An 18,290-nucleotide genomic window follows, 5' to 3' on the forward strand; every position below is an offset into this window, starting at 1 on the left:
TTGATTTACTCCCTGACTGAGCAACCAATGGAATAATTGCTAATCGCTGTACAAATTAGGTGGGCTGGAAGGTAGCAAATGAGGTTGAAGCACAGGAGGTTGATTGGCAAGAGAACTAGAATTCTCTGTCGTACGGCATTTCTTTGGGAGGGGGTTAGTGGAACATTTTCAGCTCAGTTTCTAACAAATTGCCTTTTTCAATAAATTTACAAAAAATAGTTGTGGCCAGGAATAGGCAATGTTTTTGATTCTGGCTTATGCCAAGCTGGTGATGCTGGGAATTATATTTCTGAAACTGAAATGTATTTGGTATGTATAAAAACCTTTAAACAAGTATTAAAAAAACCCAATATATTTCATTGATTTGTAGATTAAAAAGAGGCCTGCCAAACTTATAATATATACTTTTAATATAATATACTTATATCATAAAGGTTGGTGCAATAATGCATGTCCTCTAGGGGGTGGCACTGTTTTTTTCCTGTCTATGTAAGGGGTTTGCCCCCAACAGGTGAAAAGTAGTACTGCAAGTGGTAAAGCAATGTTCTAATCACAAAGTACACAAACGCAGTATCACCTTCAAAATATACACCAAATAGAAGGATCTTGGTTAGTGTATGTTCCTATTCCTTTGTTTCCTTAATGCCTCTAATTTGAGTGTTGTTTCTTACATACCATGATTTAGCCATAAAAAAAACACTTTCTAATCCTTCATTTAGGAAGCGGAAATCCACTTCTCAGCTCTACTAAGTTGACCACCTTTCATTACCTTCGATGAGACCCAAATGCATTTATTTATATAGCTGAAACTAATCCTGCTGATGTTGGAGGCAATGTAGTGCAGTTCTACTGTACACATTACAGTAGAACCCCCATTTATTATGTAAAATCTAGGAAAATGTAATATCAGGGAAATTTATTATGCATAATATAAAGGTGGGACCACAAAACAACAATGTAAAATGAGGGGAAACTTAAAATTAAGGGATGTAAAATTGAGGTTTCACTGTAATTACTTAAGCTACCCTAAATGCTTCACTCTTTCTAACAAGCTCCAGCTCTTTTTCAGGTTTATAAATCTAAATTATGTCACCAAAATATGAACAATTGGGACATATGCTCCCAGCTTGATGTAGCCTGGCACCAAGTGGCCATATAAACCCAAAACTCAACCCCAGCTTGGCAGGACCATGGTTGTGCCATAAGCCTAAGGTAATACACATTCAAACTGATACTATGGTTTTCACAATATTAGAAAGGCGTCTTTTAATAGACTCTGTATAATCACATGACTTTTTCCTAACACCCCCCCAGATAAAGTGAAGCTGCCTAGTAATGTTTAGCTATATAACTCCTTGTTCAAAACTTGTCACTCACACCATAAACCTTATTGTTGCCTGCCGTCCTACATACAGCATATACTATACTGAGTCTTGCCTTCTCAGCACATGCACTGCCTGATCTGGAAATGAGCAAAGTGGTTTCATTGCATTTATAGCTCAGCGTGGGCTCATGTAAATCATACAGTTCAGAATCTAGTAAGGGTACAAACCGAGGTACTGTTTGTGAGTCGATGCTTTATAAGCAGATCATAGGAGGAATCAGGAACACTTTTAATAAATGCAGATTGCTGGGCTACTCTGATGCAAACTGGTTGCACTGAAACAAATCCTAGCTAAAAGTGGTGCAGAACCTGTAGACAACCTGTCCATCATATCTATGCCTAGCTCTTCCATAGCCATCCCTTTCCGACAAACCCCACTTGTAGAGGATCCCACCCAGTCACACTGTTACTGTCCATTGGATAACAAACTCACACGAAAGAAGATCCAACACAATGTCCCTATTGCAATTTTGTTTTCTTATGTATGCATAAACCCACTGGATGTGCAATTATAACAGACCCCTTGAATATATAACAACTTTAATTTCATGAATTAAGTGCCAGTCGTTTCATATAAGCATGTTCTAAAACATTTTCAAGATGAGTTGGTCTTTGCATCATTGGGTTTGCAACGAACATTTTGGTGTTCAAGACACATCTAATCTTAGTTCCATTTATAGGGTGCGGTGCCTGAATCCTTAAAGAAAGTCCTACAACGTTAGGTGGCCAGATACTTTGGTACAATAAAAGCAACAGTCCATTTGTAGCGGCTCCTTCTCTTTCAATGATTTCATGCACATTTTCTGCCTGATGATCTCAATCATGTTTTAGAAATCTGCAACAGGTTTATTACTGTTGCTCTCCTCTGTTGATTGATTCTACCCCAGGCAACTGCTGGAGGCCATGCATTTGATTTGCTTGTAATGTGGGTCTTTGTCTTTCTCCCTAACTAAATACCAAGGCAGTGGGGTAGGTAATCATCCATCATCCCCAGCAAGCAAACATCTGCATAGCTGCTGGATGCCTCTATACCCTGCTTAACTCACAGCTAACACAATCAACTGTAATCATCTGTGATAGATCCTAACAACAATAACACATTCTCCGATCCTGATGTTATTCAAGTCAATTAATCAAATAGATTATATTTTTAGACATGTGTGTGCATCATATGGAATATATACCATGTTTTGCCCTTACTTTATCTAGATATAAATGTTATGGGTATTGGTGAAACTATATTTTCTTGCAGTGAGCTTAGAGGGAACACACAGTACAGTACAACACACTGGGATGTGCACAGACAACTTTGCATACATTCCCCTTACACGTAACCCTTAGGAGTAGACTTGGACTCACCATGTATGTATGATAAGTATGTATATTTTTTATTTGTATAGCTCTCCTTGAGGGTAAAACACTGTACAGCAAAACAATAAATTATTAGTAACAAACAAGGTGCATTATTAGAAATGCAATTCACATAAATATAAAATATAATAACACTCAGTGTCAAGGAGACAAAAGGATGAAGGACCCTATCCCATAGGGCTTACAGTCTAAATGAGAGGGTAACTTACAGACACAATTCGGAGGGGTATTAAAGTGCTGTAGGTTACAGTGTATGACACTGTCATATAAGTGCCAGTTCCCAATTCAAGTGCTATCCAGGTGATCCCTGCCATAAACATGTTACATTCTGCTTCTAATAATATACAAAGGAAAAACATGTTACATGTTGTGACACTGCATTATATGCATAAAACATGCATTAATGTCAAACTGCAATGATGATAAAGGAAGCTTATTAGGCATTTTTGTTGGCATGCCATTTTTTTGTTATCCCGCAATGGTATCATTTGAGCGCATCCTATAAAAGTTTACATTTAGTGCCATAGTGACGCTCGCCATCAAACCCAACATAATCTAGAATAATTAGCTGCTTTACTCGAAACACCGGCTTGCTAATTAGTAAAACACAATGTACATGACACATTGGGAAGAAAAAAATTAATAGATTTCAAGTATCGCCAGGCATCTGTATTTGTGGTGCTTTGCACATATCATTTGGACTGCTGCTAGAGATGATCCTAATTTATTCCATTAGTGGTAATATGAATCCTGTCGTGCAACCATGTGGGAACTTTGCTATGGTGCTTATTGTTATTTCTGGTTTTACATAGTCAGATTGGATACCCTATGGAGTAGAGCCCTCTTTACTGACCACAGCTTTCAATATTCTTATGTACTCTATAGTATATGCTCTACAGATACACCCTTCCCTTGTATAGTGGTGCAGAATAGGTTGGCAATTTATAAATGCTTGCTAATTACAATAATAGCTCCAGAACTCTGTATTTGAGGTATTAAACAACTTAAGGCACATCGACAAACTAAGGGTGAATGTGGCGTTAGGGTGGTTTAACCACCACTGCATTAAAAATGAATATTTTGGACTAAGCACAGGGGCGCTGCTACCATGAGGCCAAAAAGCCGCTCCTGGTAATTTAAGGAGCCCAAAAGTAATTTAGATTTTTATTCAGCAGCTCTTTTCCGTTTGCAATTTCAGCAATTTGGATGCTAGGGTACAAATTACCCTAGCAACCATGTATTGATTTGAATAAGAGACTGGAATATGACTATGAGAGGGCCTAAATAGAAAGACGAGCAATAGAAATTAGCAATAAAAATAAAATTGTAGCCTTACAGAGCATTTGTTTTTAGATGGGGTCAGTGACCCCCATTTGAAATCTGGAAAGAGTCAGAAAAAGAATGAATACCAATTGGAAAGCTGCTTAGGCTTGACCATTCTATAACTTACTAAAAATAAACTTGAAGGTGAACCACCCCTTTAACCCTTATTCAGGCAAACCCTCCTATTGGGTTTAATTATAAATGATTCTTTAGTAGAGGTAGAGTATGGACATGCAAATTACAGAAAGACCCCTTATCTAGAAAACCCCTGGTCCCAAGTGTTTTGGAAAACAAGTCCCATTTAATACCCCTCTGAATTGTGTCTGTATGTCACCCTCCCATTTAGACTGTAAGCCCTACGGGGTAGGGTCCTCTAGCCTTTTGTTTCCTTGACACTGAGCACTTAATCTGCATTGTAATTATATTTTTTATATTTATGTGAATTGTCCTATATAATAAAGTTGAAGTGTCTCTGCGTCCAGTCCCTGTGTCCGTGGGATTGTGCTACTGCGCATGTGCCACACGGACCGTATCTGGCGAATTTTTTTTAGACTAGAACAATTCTGTTTTAATAAATGTTTGATTACATATGTTCTAGCGCCCGTTAATTTAACGGGCTTAATGTCTAGTATTCTAATAATGCACTTATTGTTACTATTTATTCCAATGACCGCTTGTTTGTTACTACTAATTTATTGTTTTGTTGTACAGTGCTTTGCCCTCAAGGAGCGCTTTACAAATAAAAATATACATACATACATACATACATACATACCTGTATGTAGAAATCTCTGAACAGCCATCTCCCATTATAAGCAATTTTAAGTTTTTAATTCTCTATACTAACGCATGTGTAATATTGCTGTGTACACTGCAACATACGATAACAGTAAATCCTTTTTTCATTTTATTGAATGCCTCTAAAAACCCCTGGAAATCACGTTTAAAAAAATTCACTGCGGGGGTCCCGTCGTTTTTGTCACTTGAGTGTTAAAGAGACAGTGTATGATTTGACTGTGTGTGTAACCAGAGAAATGTGCTTCCCGGGGTCGCTCTGCTCATAATTGGTGTCAGAAAGAAATGTGCTTCTATTGCCAGTGTACAGCATCTGGGACAGGATGTGCTTTCATGCAGCTTTTGTGTCTCCGTCCTAGGATATTTACTAAACTCGGAGAAGGTTTGCATTTGAAAGTGTGGAAATGTAGAACTGATAAGCAAGGGGTGGGAGGGACTGTGCATTCTGTTACTGTACTGGGAGAGGATTGTATCCTTCCTGAGGCTCTGTGATTTCTCCTTCCTCACTGGGTTCAAGAGCCTTGATCCATAAAGAAGCTTTCATGCTGTTAGCCAATCATGTCAGATGTCCATCCTGACCTTTCACCCCGCCATGCACAGAAGCTTATGCAGACATAGGGCTGTAAGAGGATAGTGATACTGCTGGCTGCAGCTGAAAGAAAGGGAAGGAAATCGTTCCATATGCCTTTGCTGAGGATTAGCAGATTGGCTTACGGTTACAGAGAAAGCCTATCAAGCTGCTTTGGGTCCTGCCGCATGTGCTTGGGAACTACTTTTTAACTTAATGTCTGAGGTAAGAGCCCTGTCAAAACAGAAGAGCAGAAGTAGTCCAATCCGGTAACGTCTGGTGTTGTATGTAGCATGCTGCCTGGGAGGACTCTGGATCCAAGAGCAATGCGCACACTGTGCTTTTTAGTTGCAAGATGTAGGAATACTTCTGCTGCATGCTTTTTATTCATATTTTATTTCTATCTTTAGAAGTAAAGTGTAAGCTTTGCATTAAAAAAAAAAACTGGAACCCATCTTTGCACCTAAAGGGTAAAGGGTATCTGTTGCATGTCCTGATGCATCAACCAAGCTGGCACACGCCCTCAGCGTTCATATGCACGCTTGCCAACGCCTGCCAACACTTGCCAGCAGAACTCAAAAGGGGCTAGCTTGTGCATCGACTTACCTGCTTCTCTTTGCCGCCTGATATATATGGCACGGGGAGCTTAATGCAAATTAGCCGATTCTCTCCGTATTTAAAAGTTAAAAATTAACTTGTTTTATTGGAAGCTCACTGTTTAATATGAATAAATAGATCTGAATGCATAAACTTAGCTGAACATTCTATTGTCCTATTGCAAGAATGGGTGCAAGTGAGAGGAATACGTGAGCGGATACTGCGTCGGTGCTCGTTCAGAGGAGCCAGCGATGTCTCAGAGAGCATCTCCAGTTTGTAAAAGCTTTTCTACCTCAGCAGCTTTGAATTGCGGCCAAACAATGGATTAAATTGCCAGGACATCGGCTTAATGCTACATCATGTGTTGTGCGGATCTATCGGTTTGGCTTTTAGATGCAGAAAGAGCATACCTCTATCTATAGGACTGTGTGCCCAAAAAGAGATAAAGGGTTCGTTCACCTTTAAGTTAACTTTTAGTATTTTATAGAATGGCTCATTCTAAGCAACTTTTGGTTCTCATTATTTAATTGTTATAGTTTTATCATTATTTGCCCTTTCCTTCTTACCCTTTCAAGTGTCACTGACCCCATCTGAAAAGCAAATGCTCTGTAAGGCTAATAATTTATTGTTATTGCTAAGTTTTTATTTCTCATCTTTTTGGTAAGGCCCACTCCTATTCATAGTCCAGTCTCTTTATTCAAATCACTGCATGGTTGCTAGGGTAATTAGTACCTTAGCTACCAGATTGCTTAAAATACAAATTATTTAAAAAAAAACTTAAATAACAATAAATGAAAATGATTTGCAAATTGTCTCAGAATCTACAACATACTAAAAGTTAACTCAAAGGTGAACAACCCCTTTAAATGAACTGCTTTGTTGCCATTTAACCTGGCGAAAGCTTGAGCAGAAAAAAAAAGTGAAACGTAGCATAAAGTTTGCAGTTGGAAATTATGATTTTTCTTTGTTTTATGAAAAGCAAAAGGCTTTAAAAGTGAACCGATCAGATAGTCTCAGTTTCACTTTGCAATAAGATGTGGATTTGGAGAATGAACTCATAAAACTGACTTCCCTTTTTTATTATTTACACCCTCTCATATTCAGTGGCACAGATACCGAGACGTACTGTAATTCTTTTTATTGTTTTTAGTAGCTCCGCACAGGGTAGATTGCATGTCTCTTTGATCCCAACCCTTGTTTTTGCCGCAAATGTTACTTCCCGGGATTTTCTTTTGAAATTCTGTGTCGTTGATGAGGTAATTGCAGTGCACTTTTATTCTCTTCTTCAGGATATTGCCATTGTATTTTATATGGAGGCATCTAGTATCCTTTATTTAAGACTCCTTTCCTTAGAACCTCTGTTATGACATGGGCCAGGCTTGCTAAGCTGTTTAGATCTCATCAGCACACTTCCAGGCTATCTTCTGCCCATTTTAGTGATGTTTCCTATGGAGCCCAGAGAGGTAAACTCTCCTACCTACTATCTTTATAGGAACGGATGTCGGGATCTGCGGTCTGAAAAGTGCAGTTAAGAAGGTGAAAGTATTGTTGAAAGAAAGAAGAGAGTTGGAGCAGAGGGGGAAATTATTGTTTCAAGGACGAGAGAAGACAGGAAAACGGGGACTATGGGGAGAAAAAAGATTCAGATTACGAGGATAATGGATGAACGTAACCGACAGGTAAGAAAATGTTCTTCTCTGGAATGGATTGTAATAGAATAGCCCTGAATGGCATAAAAGCATTGTACGAAAGCCCACAGTTCATGGTAAACTCTTAAACCCTGGTGTATGGCATACATTATAACACTGGAGAAGCAAAAAAGTACTAAACTGAGCAGCATGGCAGCACCATTAATTCTGCAACAGCAATGGCAGCACTTGATTGTGCCTGTGGGTGTAAGTTATACACTTATATCTCGACTTCATATCAGGCACAACATATAGCACTCTCATTGTGTTGATCTACAACTCCCAGCACTCAGTGGTAGTCGAATGGTTGGAGTAGTATGTTGTAAAATAATTGGTACATTTTTTATTATATTATATTTTACTGTACTATAATAGTGTTATATCTGCCTGTGTTTAGTTTGTATAATTACTCTTGTGCAGGGTTTCCACCACTATAGGCTTCTGCTTGACACTATTAATATCAACCCTAAACCTTTAATATAGCGATAGTTCAAGTCATTTGAATCGTGGTCCCATGTCTGAGCCATGACATTGTTTTTATAATCTTGGTACCCGAAATGTTACTCGACTCCTGTAATCCTTCAACTCAGAGTCAGGGTCAAGGCACAAGGGGAGTTGCAGTTCTGCAACATGGGGGGCCGATGATTACAAAAACAGGCAGCTACGAGATTAACGCTGAATAATTCTCATTTTCCTTACATGTGTATGAAGCAAAATCACCGTTTCTATCATCTATCAAGTAGTCTAATATCAGTGAAGGAAAAAGGGATCTTTCCTTATTAATTACTTATGAACCCTTGTAATTTATTGCGGTTACAATGGGTTTAGAATAGATGACAAAGTAAAAGCTTGAAATAAAATGAAAAAAACTTCTACTGTATGAATGCACTTTTTCTTATACATTTAAGCTAAAATCAGCTCCCCCTGTTTTTATGAACTAAAATTTGGAGAAAGGTGTGTAATTATAATATGTTATGCATTTTATCTGGGGTGCTTTTGGTTGCTAGGGTTAATGGACCTATCAACCAGTTTAAAGGCAGGATGGGGCAGATTTATATTAATTCCTTCCTTAATGCAGTCCACAACATCCTAAGGGTTCTTACTGATGAGCGTTTGAAGCTGTGCTCCCCTGCGTTCCGTTTTTCTGCGTTCAGCCACAGGGGAGCGCAGAAATAGACGTATTTAGCTTTTTTCAATGGGGCTGTACTCACACAGGCGCATGTAGGCGCCGAACGCAGGTTGAAACGCAACATGCTGCATTTTTCCTGCGTTCGGCGCTACATGCGCCTGTGTGAGTACAACCCCATTGAAAAAAGCTAAATGCATCTATTCCTGCGCTCCCCTGCGGCTGAACGCAGAAAAACGGAACGCAGGGGAGCGCAGCTTCAACCGCTCGTCAGTAAGAGCCCTAATTCTGGTGTGACCATCCCCCTTTAAATCCTCCATGTGATGTTGCATACATATATCCACCTCTGTGAATTAAACCTTGCTTTGTAGTTCAGATAAGATTATTTTGTGTCCCTGTTTGAGAAACATCTAAAATACAATGTAACGGATTCCTAGAATTAGTCTGACAACAGTTACAGAGAACTTTTGAATATGAATTTGCAGTGTATCAGCTTTATTTAGAAATTACTCACTTTATCAATTGAGTCCTTTATTCTTTTGCATTCCTATTTATTTCACCCCCCCCCAGTGCAGAGGTATTCACTGCCATACAGAGCTCTGCCAATTATCACTTGCACTGTGATTTTCTAATGCCCGAGGCACAGGGAGATGAAGCAATTTGCCCAGGGATATACAGGGCTAACACAGGAATCAGACTCAGGCGTTAAAGACCTGCAACTAATCACTGTTCTTTCCTAGCTAAGTGCCCGTGCTTGCACGCTCTTACACATTGGAGGCAGATCTATGAAAGTGTAAATTAAAGCTCATCACAGTAAAATTCTCTTTGTTGATTCCTATTGAATATTTAGAGGCATATTTATTGATTTATGCAAGTTTATTTTAAATCTGATAAATAAACCTATAGAACCCCCATGGGAAAGACTAGAGAGTGGCAGAATGTTGAGAACTAAATTCACAATTTGGTAAATCTGACCCATGGGTGTTTATTTGACATTATTTTGGGCAAAGGTTCAAGTGCATCTAACTGCATTTCCTGTTAGTCTGCCCCGAATCGAATTCCATCGATTGCGCTATTCCTTTCGATCGTTACGATTCAAATTCGGCCAAATACGGACCTATTCAATCGAAAACTGACCTATTCGACCAAAAAAAACAACAACTTTGACTTCATTTCGGTTGGTCTTTTTGAATTCTAATTTCGAAGTTTTTTCAATTCAGAATTCGACCCTTGATAAATATGCCCCTTAGTTCTGTGAATATGTACTTTTTATGCATCCACCCCCCCCTTCCCCCCATATTTAAGAACACCAGCAAGCACACAAAAATTATGGAGAACAATGATTTTCTTGTTCAGAAACTCAACCCTATATCCATTAATATGTTACAATAAAAGTCAGTACATTGAGCTTCGCTTTACTTTTCACTCTACTGAGGCACGTGGAGATGGAAATAACATGACTTCTGGTGCTCCGTAAAAGGAGAAGGAAAGGTTAAAAGTCAGTAAGTCTTATCAGAAAGGTCCACCTAAATATACCAGTAAACCCTCAAAGTAATGCTGCACTGAGTCCTCTGTCAAAAGAAACACTGCATTTCTTTCCTTCTATTGTGTACACATGGGCTTCTGTATCAGACTTCCTGTTTTCAACTTAAACCTCCTTGCCCCGGGTGTGAGCATGCTCAGTTTGCCCCTCTACCCCCCTCCCTCCCTTCTCTGCTGTAATCTGAGCCCAGAGCTATAAGTGAGCAGGGAGATACTCAGGTAGGAAGTGATGTCACACCAAGCTAATATGGCAGCTGCTATCCTAAACAAACTGAGAGCTTCTAGAGCTTTTTACTCAGGTATGGTAAAACATTCTACAGAATAAATATAACATTCTATCTTGCACTATTGCAGCTAATCTATTGGCAATAAAATGCCTCCGTAGCTTTCCTTCTCCTTTAATGACTAGGGCTTAGAAGTGCAGCCGTTTGTCGCCCCCAAAATTGTTTTTTGACAAGATATCAGGTCCTGCGGAAAGCACAGCATACATTTCAAAAATTATATCAATATGTCTTTAAATATGGCTGGCAAATCAAAATCTAGTGGCTTCTGTTATGGGCCAACACTCTCAGGTCCAGACCCACCACTACTCTTACATCACTAGGATCCACAGCTGTAATGTCATATATAAAGGGAAAGTGCAATCTTAATAGTCCCTAACTACTTATCTTTCTTAACAAGCCATTTCTACTAAAATGGATATTATACATGCCTGTATACCCATGGTCTTTCAACTTGCGTTCGCCATATGGTGTGTGTGTTTCTGCCACATGGTAACAGAAGTGTTAATTGTCAGTCACTGAAGATTATCAGCCGCACTGTTATATAATTATACATAAAAGAAAAGGATGTAGAGGTCCCATATGCATTGAGCTGTAACCTAAAGTGTCCCTTTTAAATACAGGTATGGGATCCATTATCCAGAAACCCATTATCCAGAAAGTTCCAAATTATGTAAAGGCCATCTCCCACCGATTCCATTATAATCATATAATCCACATTTGTAAAAATGATTTCCTTTTTTAAATAAATTTTAAACGTTAATAATAAAACAGTACTTTGTACTTGAGCCAAACTAATATAATAAATCCTTATTGGAAGCAGAACCAGCCGATTGGACGTATTTAATGTATACATGATTTAAGTAGACTTAAGGTTTGAAGATCCAAATTACAGAAAGATCCGTTATCTGGAAAACCCCAGGTCCCGAGCATTCTGGATAACAGATAGCTGTACTAGGATATGAATTTTATTGGCTTAATAAACAGATCCCAAGTGATGGTACAGGTATGGGATTTATTACACAGAATGTTTGGTATCTGGGGTTTTCTGAATAAGGGATCTTTCTGTAATTTGGATCTTTCTGTAATTTGTCTTAATAAACAGATCCCAAGTGATGGTACAGGTATGGGATTTATTACACAGAATGTTTGGTATCTGGGGTTTTCTGAATAAGGGATCTTTCTGTAATTTGGATCTTGAAACCTTAAGTCAAAATCATTTAAACATTAAATAAGTCCAATAGGCTGGTTCTGCTTCCAATGAGGATTAATTATATCTTAGTTTGGATAAAGTGCAAGGTACTGTTTTATTGTTACAGGAAAAAAAAGGAAATAGTTTTTAAATATTTGCATACTTTGGGTAACATTGAGTCTATGGGAGACAGCCTTTCCGTAATTCTGAGCTTTCTGGATAACGGATTTCCGGATAACGGATCATATACTGTATCTGTATTGTACAATCACCAGACCACTGTTTATCCTCCGATGTGCTGTTGTTGGTGACAGAATAGATGTAACTAGCTCCCTTCTAGCAATTGTGTTTTAATTGCCTAACGTATTTAATTATCTCAGGGTTTTTTCTTTTTGTGTAAACCTTTCAGGCACTTCTAGATTGAAATGAAACTTGTAATATATTGAGGAAAAAAAAAGACAAAGACAATTTTCAAACAATTTAGGTAGAATTTATTTGCACAAAGGGTTGAGTTGAACTTGATAGATTTGTAGCTTTTAGTTTCAGAAACAGCTATTATCATATAATATTAGCACATATGTTTTTTTTTCCCAATTCCATCAGAAGCTGTACTGGTGAAAAATCTGAAGCATGTAATAAATAGAAATATAGTTATCTATCCTGCTTGCCATTATATATTAGAATATCATGACGCTAGAATGGAACTCACATGGCACATTTTTCGGAATCCAGTATGATCTGCAGTGTAAGCTTAAATATGCCAAGCTACAGCGAACATGCAATGACAGACTGTATTACATGGTTGGCTTTCTGTTTTTCTTAATTGTTTGTCTCTACTTTTCTGCTTGGCAAGGACTCGGAGTGGGAGCTACATAATGCAGCTCACATTTGTCTGGCTAATTAAGACCTGACAAATCATAGCATTGGCACATTACATGCTTCATCAGACAAAGTCCTACTTTTCAAATATTAGTAGGAAATGGGTCTTCTACGGTTAGTCAACTAATTGCTCATACAGTGAGCTCAATTATCCTTTCTGTGCATTGAAAGGTAAATTTATAAGCCGTAATATGATTGTACACAAAAGACATGATACTCGCCAATCTGTTACAATTATCAGGACGCAATTAGCACTCTGAAGATCCTTTCACATATAGCTGGGTATCAATTCTCTATATAACTGTGTTTGCTAAGAAACAGTTAACATCACTTTTTTTTAGAATACACTGTCGTGGAGATGTGTAAAGAAATAGATAATCAAGGGCTGCAAAAAGCCACATTATATATATATATATATATATATATATATATATATATATATATATATATATATATATATATATATATATATAACGATCCATGGAGAAGTCAGCACTCACGTAACATGGTATAAGCGTGCCTGGGTGCAGTGTCCAAAATATTTAGAATTACAATTCAACAAAGAAGGTCCGCACTCTCAGGTCTTAAAAATCAAAAATGGTTTATTAAAAAAGACTAACGTTTCGGCCTCTCCGAGGCTATATATAAATAGCTCTGTTTAGCGTAGATGAATTATTGACTTATTTAAGTCTGGTGCAAATATCGTAAGAATAGCAGCTTGTGAAACATATTCTTATTGTGTTAGTGCCAGCCTATATGTTAAACATGGTGAATTAATACCAGAGCTTGGCATGGCACTTCTGCTATTGGCTTTTATTTTTATCAGCTTTTCAAAATTTCCAAAGCCATGTAATTATAAATACCATATTCAATCTTAAAGGAGGCATTAACTGAATTATTGTATTTTTTTTCAAACACATAGATTCTTTATACTCTGCACAACATGCACAACACTTGGGTGTCACGTTCAGCACCCTAAATCCAGAAACAATGCTAGGCTCCCTATTCACAGCCAGCTTTCACTTCGGGAGGAGCCCTCCGCTAATTGGATGCCGCCAGGTCTTATTAAGAGAGGAGCAAAGCAAAAGGTTCTGGGGGCATGATCGTTTTACCAAGGAGATAGGAGAAAAGGCAAAACAACTCAGAAGACAGGCTATATAATATAGCGTGGTCAGGCAGACTGGGCCAGCACAAGTAGAGTTGAGAATAGTCAGACAGGATGGGTCGGTGCAGGCAGAGTTCAAGGAATGGGCAGACAGGCTAGGATCAGGATTGGAGAATGTAGAATACACAGCAGGCAGGTAAGGGTCAGATTGGAGAGTTCAGAATGGTTAGCAAGCAGGCAAGGGTCAATAACAGTATCTTCAAACAGGAATCACTAAGAATAAGCACCCAGGAAACTAGCAAGTAGAACCTAACAACGGGCCATGAGTTTTCATTCAAAGCCCCTTTAAATACTTTGAATTTCGTGCTCTTGCTTGATGACGTGACGCCATTATGCTGGCGCCATTAAGCTGGCTGTGAACCCAGAAGTGCGCGCCATAGGGGAGACGTGGCGGGCGTCCCTGCCGGCCACTAGACCACTAGGGTAAACGTTTCTTACAACGGGGACAAGAAAAAATACCTTTTCCAGTGTCTCTCCTTGGCATTATAGGATAATGTAGGCTCATCCCTGCTGTCCTGTTTGGATGATGCCACTGATGGACATTTAACAAGAATGGTTTGACTTATGTGACAAGTTAGCATGCAAGAATTCCAAAAAACCTTTTTAGTATGTGTTACAATGCAGTTGCCAAGGAATGGAACCTACAGGCATTACTATGGGGTAGATTTATTAAGGGTCAAATTGAAAATTCGAATTTTTTTTATGATCAAAACTGTCAAATTCAACTAGGGAATTATCCAAACTCGATTGGAGTTTTTTAAAAATTCAAATTAGATTTTTGTGATTTATCATACTCTGGCCCTTTAAGAATTCGAATTTGATTATTCGCCACGTAAAACCTGCCGATTTACTGTTTAAGTCTGTTTAAGTCAATGGGAGAGGTCCAGGGATCAATCTGGAGATGTTTGCAGCCTTCCTGACATTTAAGGTTTTTTTCGAAGTTCGAATCGAATTAAATTTTTCGGGTCATTTAAATTCCTTCCTGTTTTAAAAATTCGTTTTTAATATTGAACTTCAGCATTTTCAAATTCATTCAAATTTAAGGGAGTTTAAAAAAATTCACATGAATTCGAAACATCGACCCTTGATAAATGTGCCTATATATATTACTGAAAGGTCGTCTTCCATAGACTCCATTATAATCATTTAATCCAAATTTTTAAAAACTATTTCCCTTTTCTCTGTAATAAAAAAACAGTACTTTGTACTTGATCCAAACAAAGATATAAGTAATCGTTATTGGAAGCAAAACCAGCCTATTGGGTTTATTTAATGTTTACACGATTTTCTAGTAGACTTAAGGTATGAAGATCCAAATGACAGAAAGATCCATTATCCGGAAAACCCCAGGTCCTGAGCATTATGGATAACAGTTCCCATACCTTGTAATATCAGCACTTTCGATTAAGTATTCCACGATGCCTGGGTGCACACCACACTCTGATTATCTTTGATAATGAACTAGGCACCTGTGAGTTCCTTGTGCATCAGAGAGCTTCTTCCCCCTGTGATTTGTGAATAATGCTTTTTTCCTACAGTTGCTGCAGTGTATGGATACATGGAGAACAGGCAGGTACTTGGTATTATTACCTGTTCTCTGTTGCTGATTATACTTGTGTTTTTATGCATGGTTATAAATAAAGAAGTGTTACATTTATTTTGGCAGGGAAGGCACCCAGACTGTACCGAGGATGTTAGTGTGTATTTTCAGATTAATCAGGGAGACTTTTTCTCTGAGGCTGTTCGTCTAGTAATGGAGCTACAATCTGCTCGTAAATAGTTGGAAAATGTAATTCATTTCATTTTTTATTTTAGCAAGTTGTAACTGTGCATGCTAGTAGCTAGTGGATAAACATTTATCTTCCCTTCTTTAGTGGAAGAGGTAGTGTAAGGTTGCACCGTAGATATGTTTTAGTGGAAACTTCGCACTTACGATCGTTCGAGTGAAAAGTGGCCTGGCGAAATGACAAGAAACTTTGTTATTGCTGAGCTGTTTCGCTAGCGTATTGTCCTATACATCTGTTAGAAAATTGGTGATATCCCTGTGAAGTGTCGTTTTGGCGAATTTTTGCTAGCGACACCACTCCGTCCTTTAGTAAATTTGCACCGTAGATATGTAAGGTTGCACCGTAGATATGCTTTAGTAATGTTATCTTGAACCAATAGTAAAACATTTCTAGGCTGGGCAAAACCTTCCTCATTAGTTTAGTATGCACTATATATTAGGCATTAGACAATTAGATTAGATATATAATAGTCTAGTATCGAATATATTAAATATTAGGCAACTTCATGTTTATTATATTTGGGGGCAAATTTACTTAAGGTCGAATATCGAGGGTTAATTAACCCTCGATATTCGACTGTCAAAGTTAAATCCTTCGACTATCGAAGTCGAAAGATTTAGTGTTATTCGTTCGATCGAACGAGTGAGCGAAAAATCGTTCGATTCGAAGGATTAAATCGTTCGATTCGAAGGATTTTAATCCATCAATCGAACGATTTATGTTCGACCAAAAACAGCTAGCAAAGCCTATGGGGACCTTCTCCATAGGCTAACATTGACTTCGGTAGTTTTTAGGTGGCGAACAAGGGAGTCAAAGTTTTTTCTTAAAGAGGCAGAAACATTTAGACTAAGCTTTCTATCCACCCTAGACAAAACCCTTTTATACACTGGCTGCCCAGTTTTTAAGAGATTAGCTGGCAGCTCTAATATATAAATGTTACATAGTGCTACAGGGTATGTAAATCTTTATGTTTGCTGTTGTTAAAACGATGAGAATAAACACATGCAATAAAAGAAAAACAAATAAATGAAGCATGAAGCAGGGGGTTGGGGCCTGTGGCTCTTTAGCAGTTGTTGAATCACATTTCCCAGCAAGGAGCATGGGAGGCTGGAAGTTTTAGTTCAGTAACAGCTGGGGAGCCACAGGCTGCAGATGCCTGATAGAAACGTTAATACAAGCCTGATCACCTTGACTTGAGGTCATTTATTCCCAAACTTTCCAGTACATTTCTGAATTATGAATCATTGCATTCGCTGGCAGCTAACCAGTAGTAATCAATTACTGTAAGGGTTTTGTGCACCTGCACTACCTGCCTAATTCCAACCAGTACCTCCCAAACATTCCTGTATTGTAACATATGTATCTGCTCTCACTTCCTGATATGATACAACGTAAATACTCTCAGCAGCTTCCAAGAATGCTGGCACTGCATCTAACAAAGCTAAGAATTTTTATTTGATATCCCTTGCAGTCAAAAAGGTGATAAATATTTTCTTTAATGTGGGGGGAACTTATAAAAAGTCATTCTGTAGGATTCCAGGCTAGCGTGACCTGCAGTTCGGCCTCATGCATTAGAGAGATCTGGTCACAAACATAACATATGCCATGACATTAAATACGTGACTAAATTATTCTCCTGCATCAACTAAGCTCCATGCAGCAAAGCAAATTAAGTATACGAGTGGTTAATCAGAGATCAGTGAAGACAAGTTAATTAGAGAGGATGTGTTGTTTGTATAGCTGCCCATCAAACTGTAACATGTTCATGATTTCCTTTCAGTGCCACATTTGTTTGTCTCTACATATTGTCAGTGTCATAGAAGATGCATCTATCTCATTTTGAGCAGTATAATATCATATAGTATAGCATGTTTGCCACAGGAGGTCAATACCCCACATATGTTGGAGGCAGGGTTGCTTTTTTTCAGGGCTTCCCAGCTTTTTGGAGAATTATTTTGACTTCATACCATACCCCACATTTTAGGAACAGTCTGCGGTTTTAACCTCTTATTAATAATACCAGGTACTATCCCCTAAACCTGTGGCTTAATTTTTTGGTTAAATCGTTTCTGTGAGGAATGACATTTGTCCAGAGCTGAGTCACCCATTCAGCCAAGAATATTTTGGATATCAAAGAAGTGTCCACACCAATATCTTGATTTAACTGACCTCCAAAATGCCAAAATGGGCTTCTAAGAGTACCTAAGAGGCCATCCCTCCATCCCTCCATCCCTCCATCCCTAATTTGTCTTCGACCTGGGCCCCAAAAAACAAGGCTCTGAGCCCCTATGGGGGGAGGGCAGCATTACAATTTGGGATCCACTTCCCTAAACTCATCTAAATATGGGAATACCATTGCAAAACCATGCTAGTAACTAATTTATAGTCCTGATCCAATGCTATCACTGTTCCCCTTTTCCCAGTTGCTTACCATCAGCCTAAATTAACCCCTCCCACACACACCTCTGTCCTAGATATTGGAATGTTGTTTTCCTAAATAGGGATCTGGAAATAGAATCAGATGTACAGTGTGCAGAAAGAAAAAGCCTTTACACATCATTACCCTTCTACTCCACAAATCCTTGTATGTCA

The 18,290-nt window shown here is 38.4% G+C and overlaps 1 protein-coding gene across 14 annotated transcripts in view; it reads left to right on the forward strand.

The window, feature by feature from the left end:
* Positions 1 to 18,290, forward strand: part of mef2c.S (MADS box transcription enhancer factor 2, polypeptide C (myocyte enhancer factor 2C) S homeolog) — a 194,165-nt gene that overhangs the window by 86,644 nt on the left and 89,231 nt on the right. For 12 of the 14 annotated variants that reach the window (XM_041580474.1, XM_041580470.1, XM_041580468.1 and 9 more), the window contains one exon: positions 7,531 to 7,717. In XM_041580474.1, the coding sequence (XP_041436408.1) occupies positions 7,664 to 7,717 (54 nt within the window). In that variant the 5' untranslated portion in view covers positions 7,531 to 7,663. Of the gene's footprint in view, positions 1 to 5,422; positions 5,667 to 7,206; positions 7,295 to 7,530; positions 7,718 to 18,290 lie in introns of those variants that run through there. The other 2 variants (XM_018244371.2, XM_018244375.2) reach the window with 2 other exon arrangements.

Source organism: Xenopus laevis, chromosome 1S (genome assembly GCF_017654675.1).
Source record: "Xenopus laevis strain J_2021 chromosome 1S, Xenopus_laevis_v10.1, whole genome shotgun sequence".
Classification (NCBI taxonomy): Eukaryota; Metazoa; Chordata; class Amphibia; order Anura; family Pipidae; genus Xenopus; species Xenopus laevis.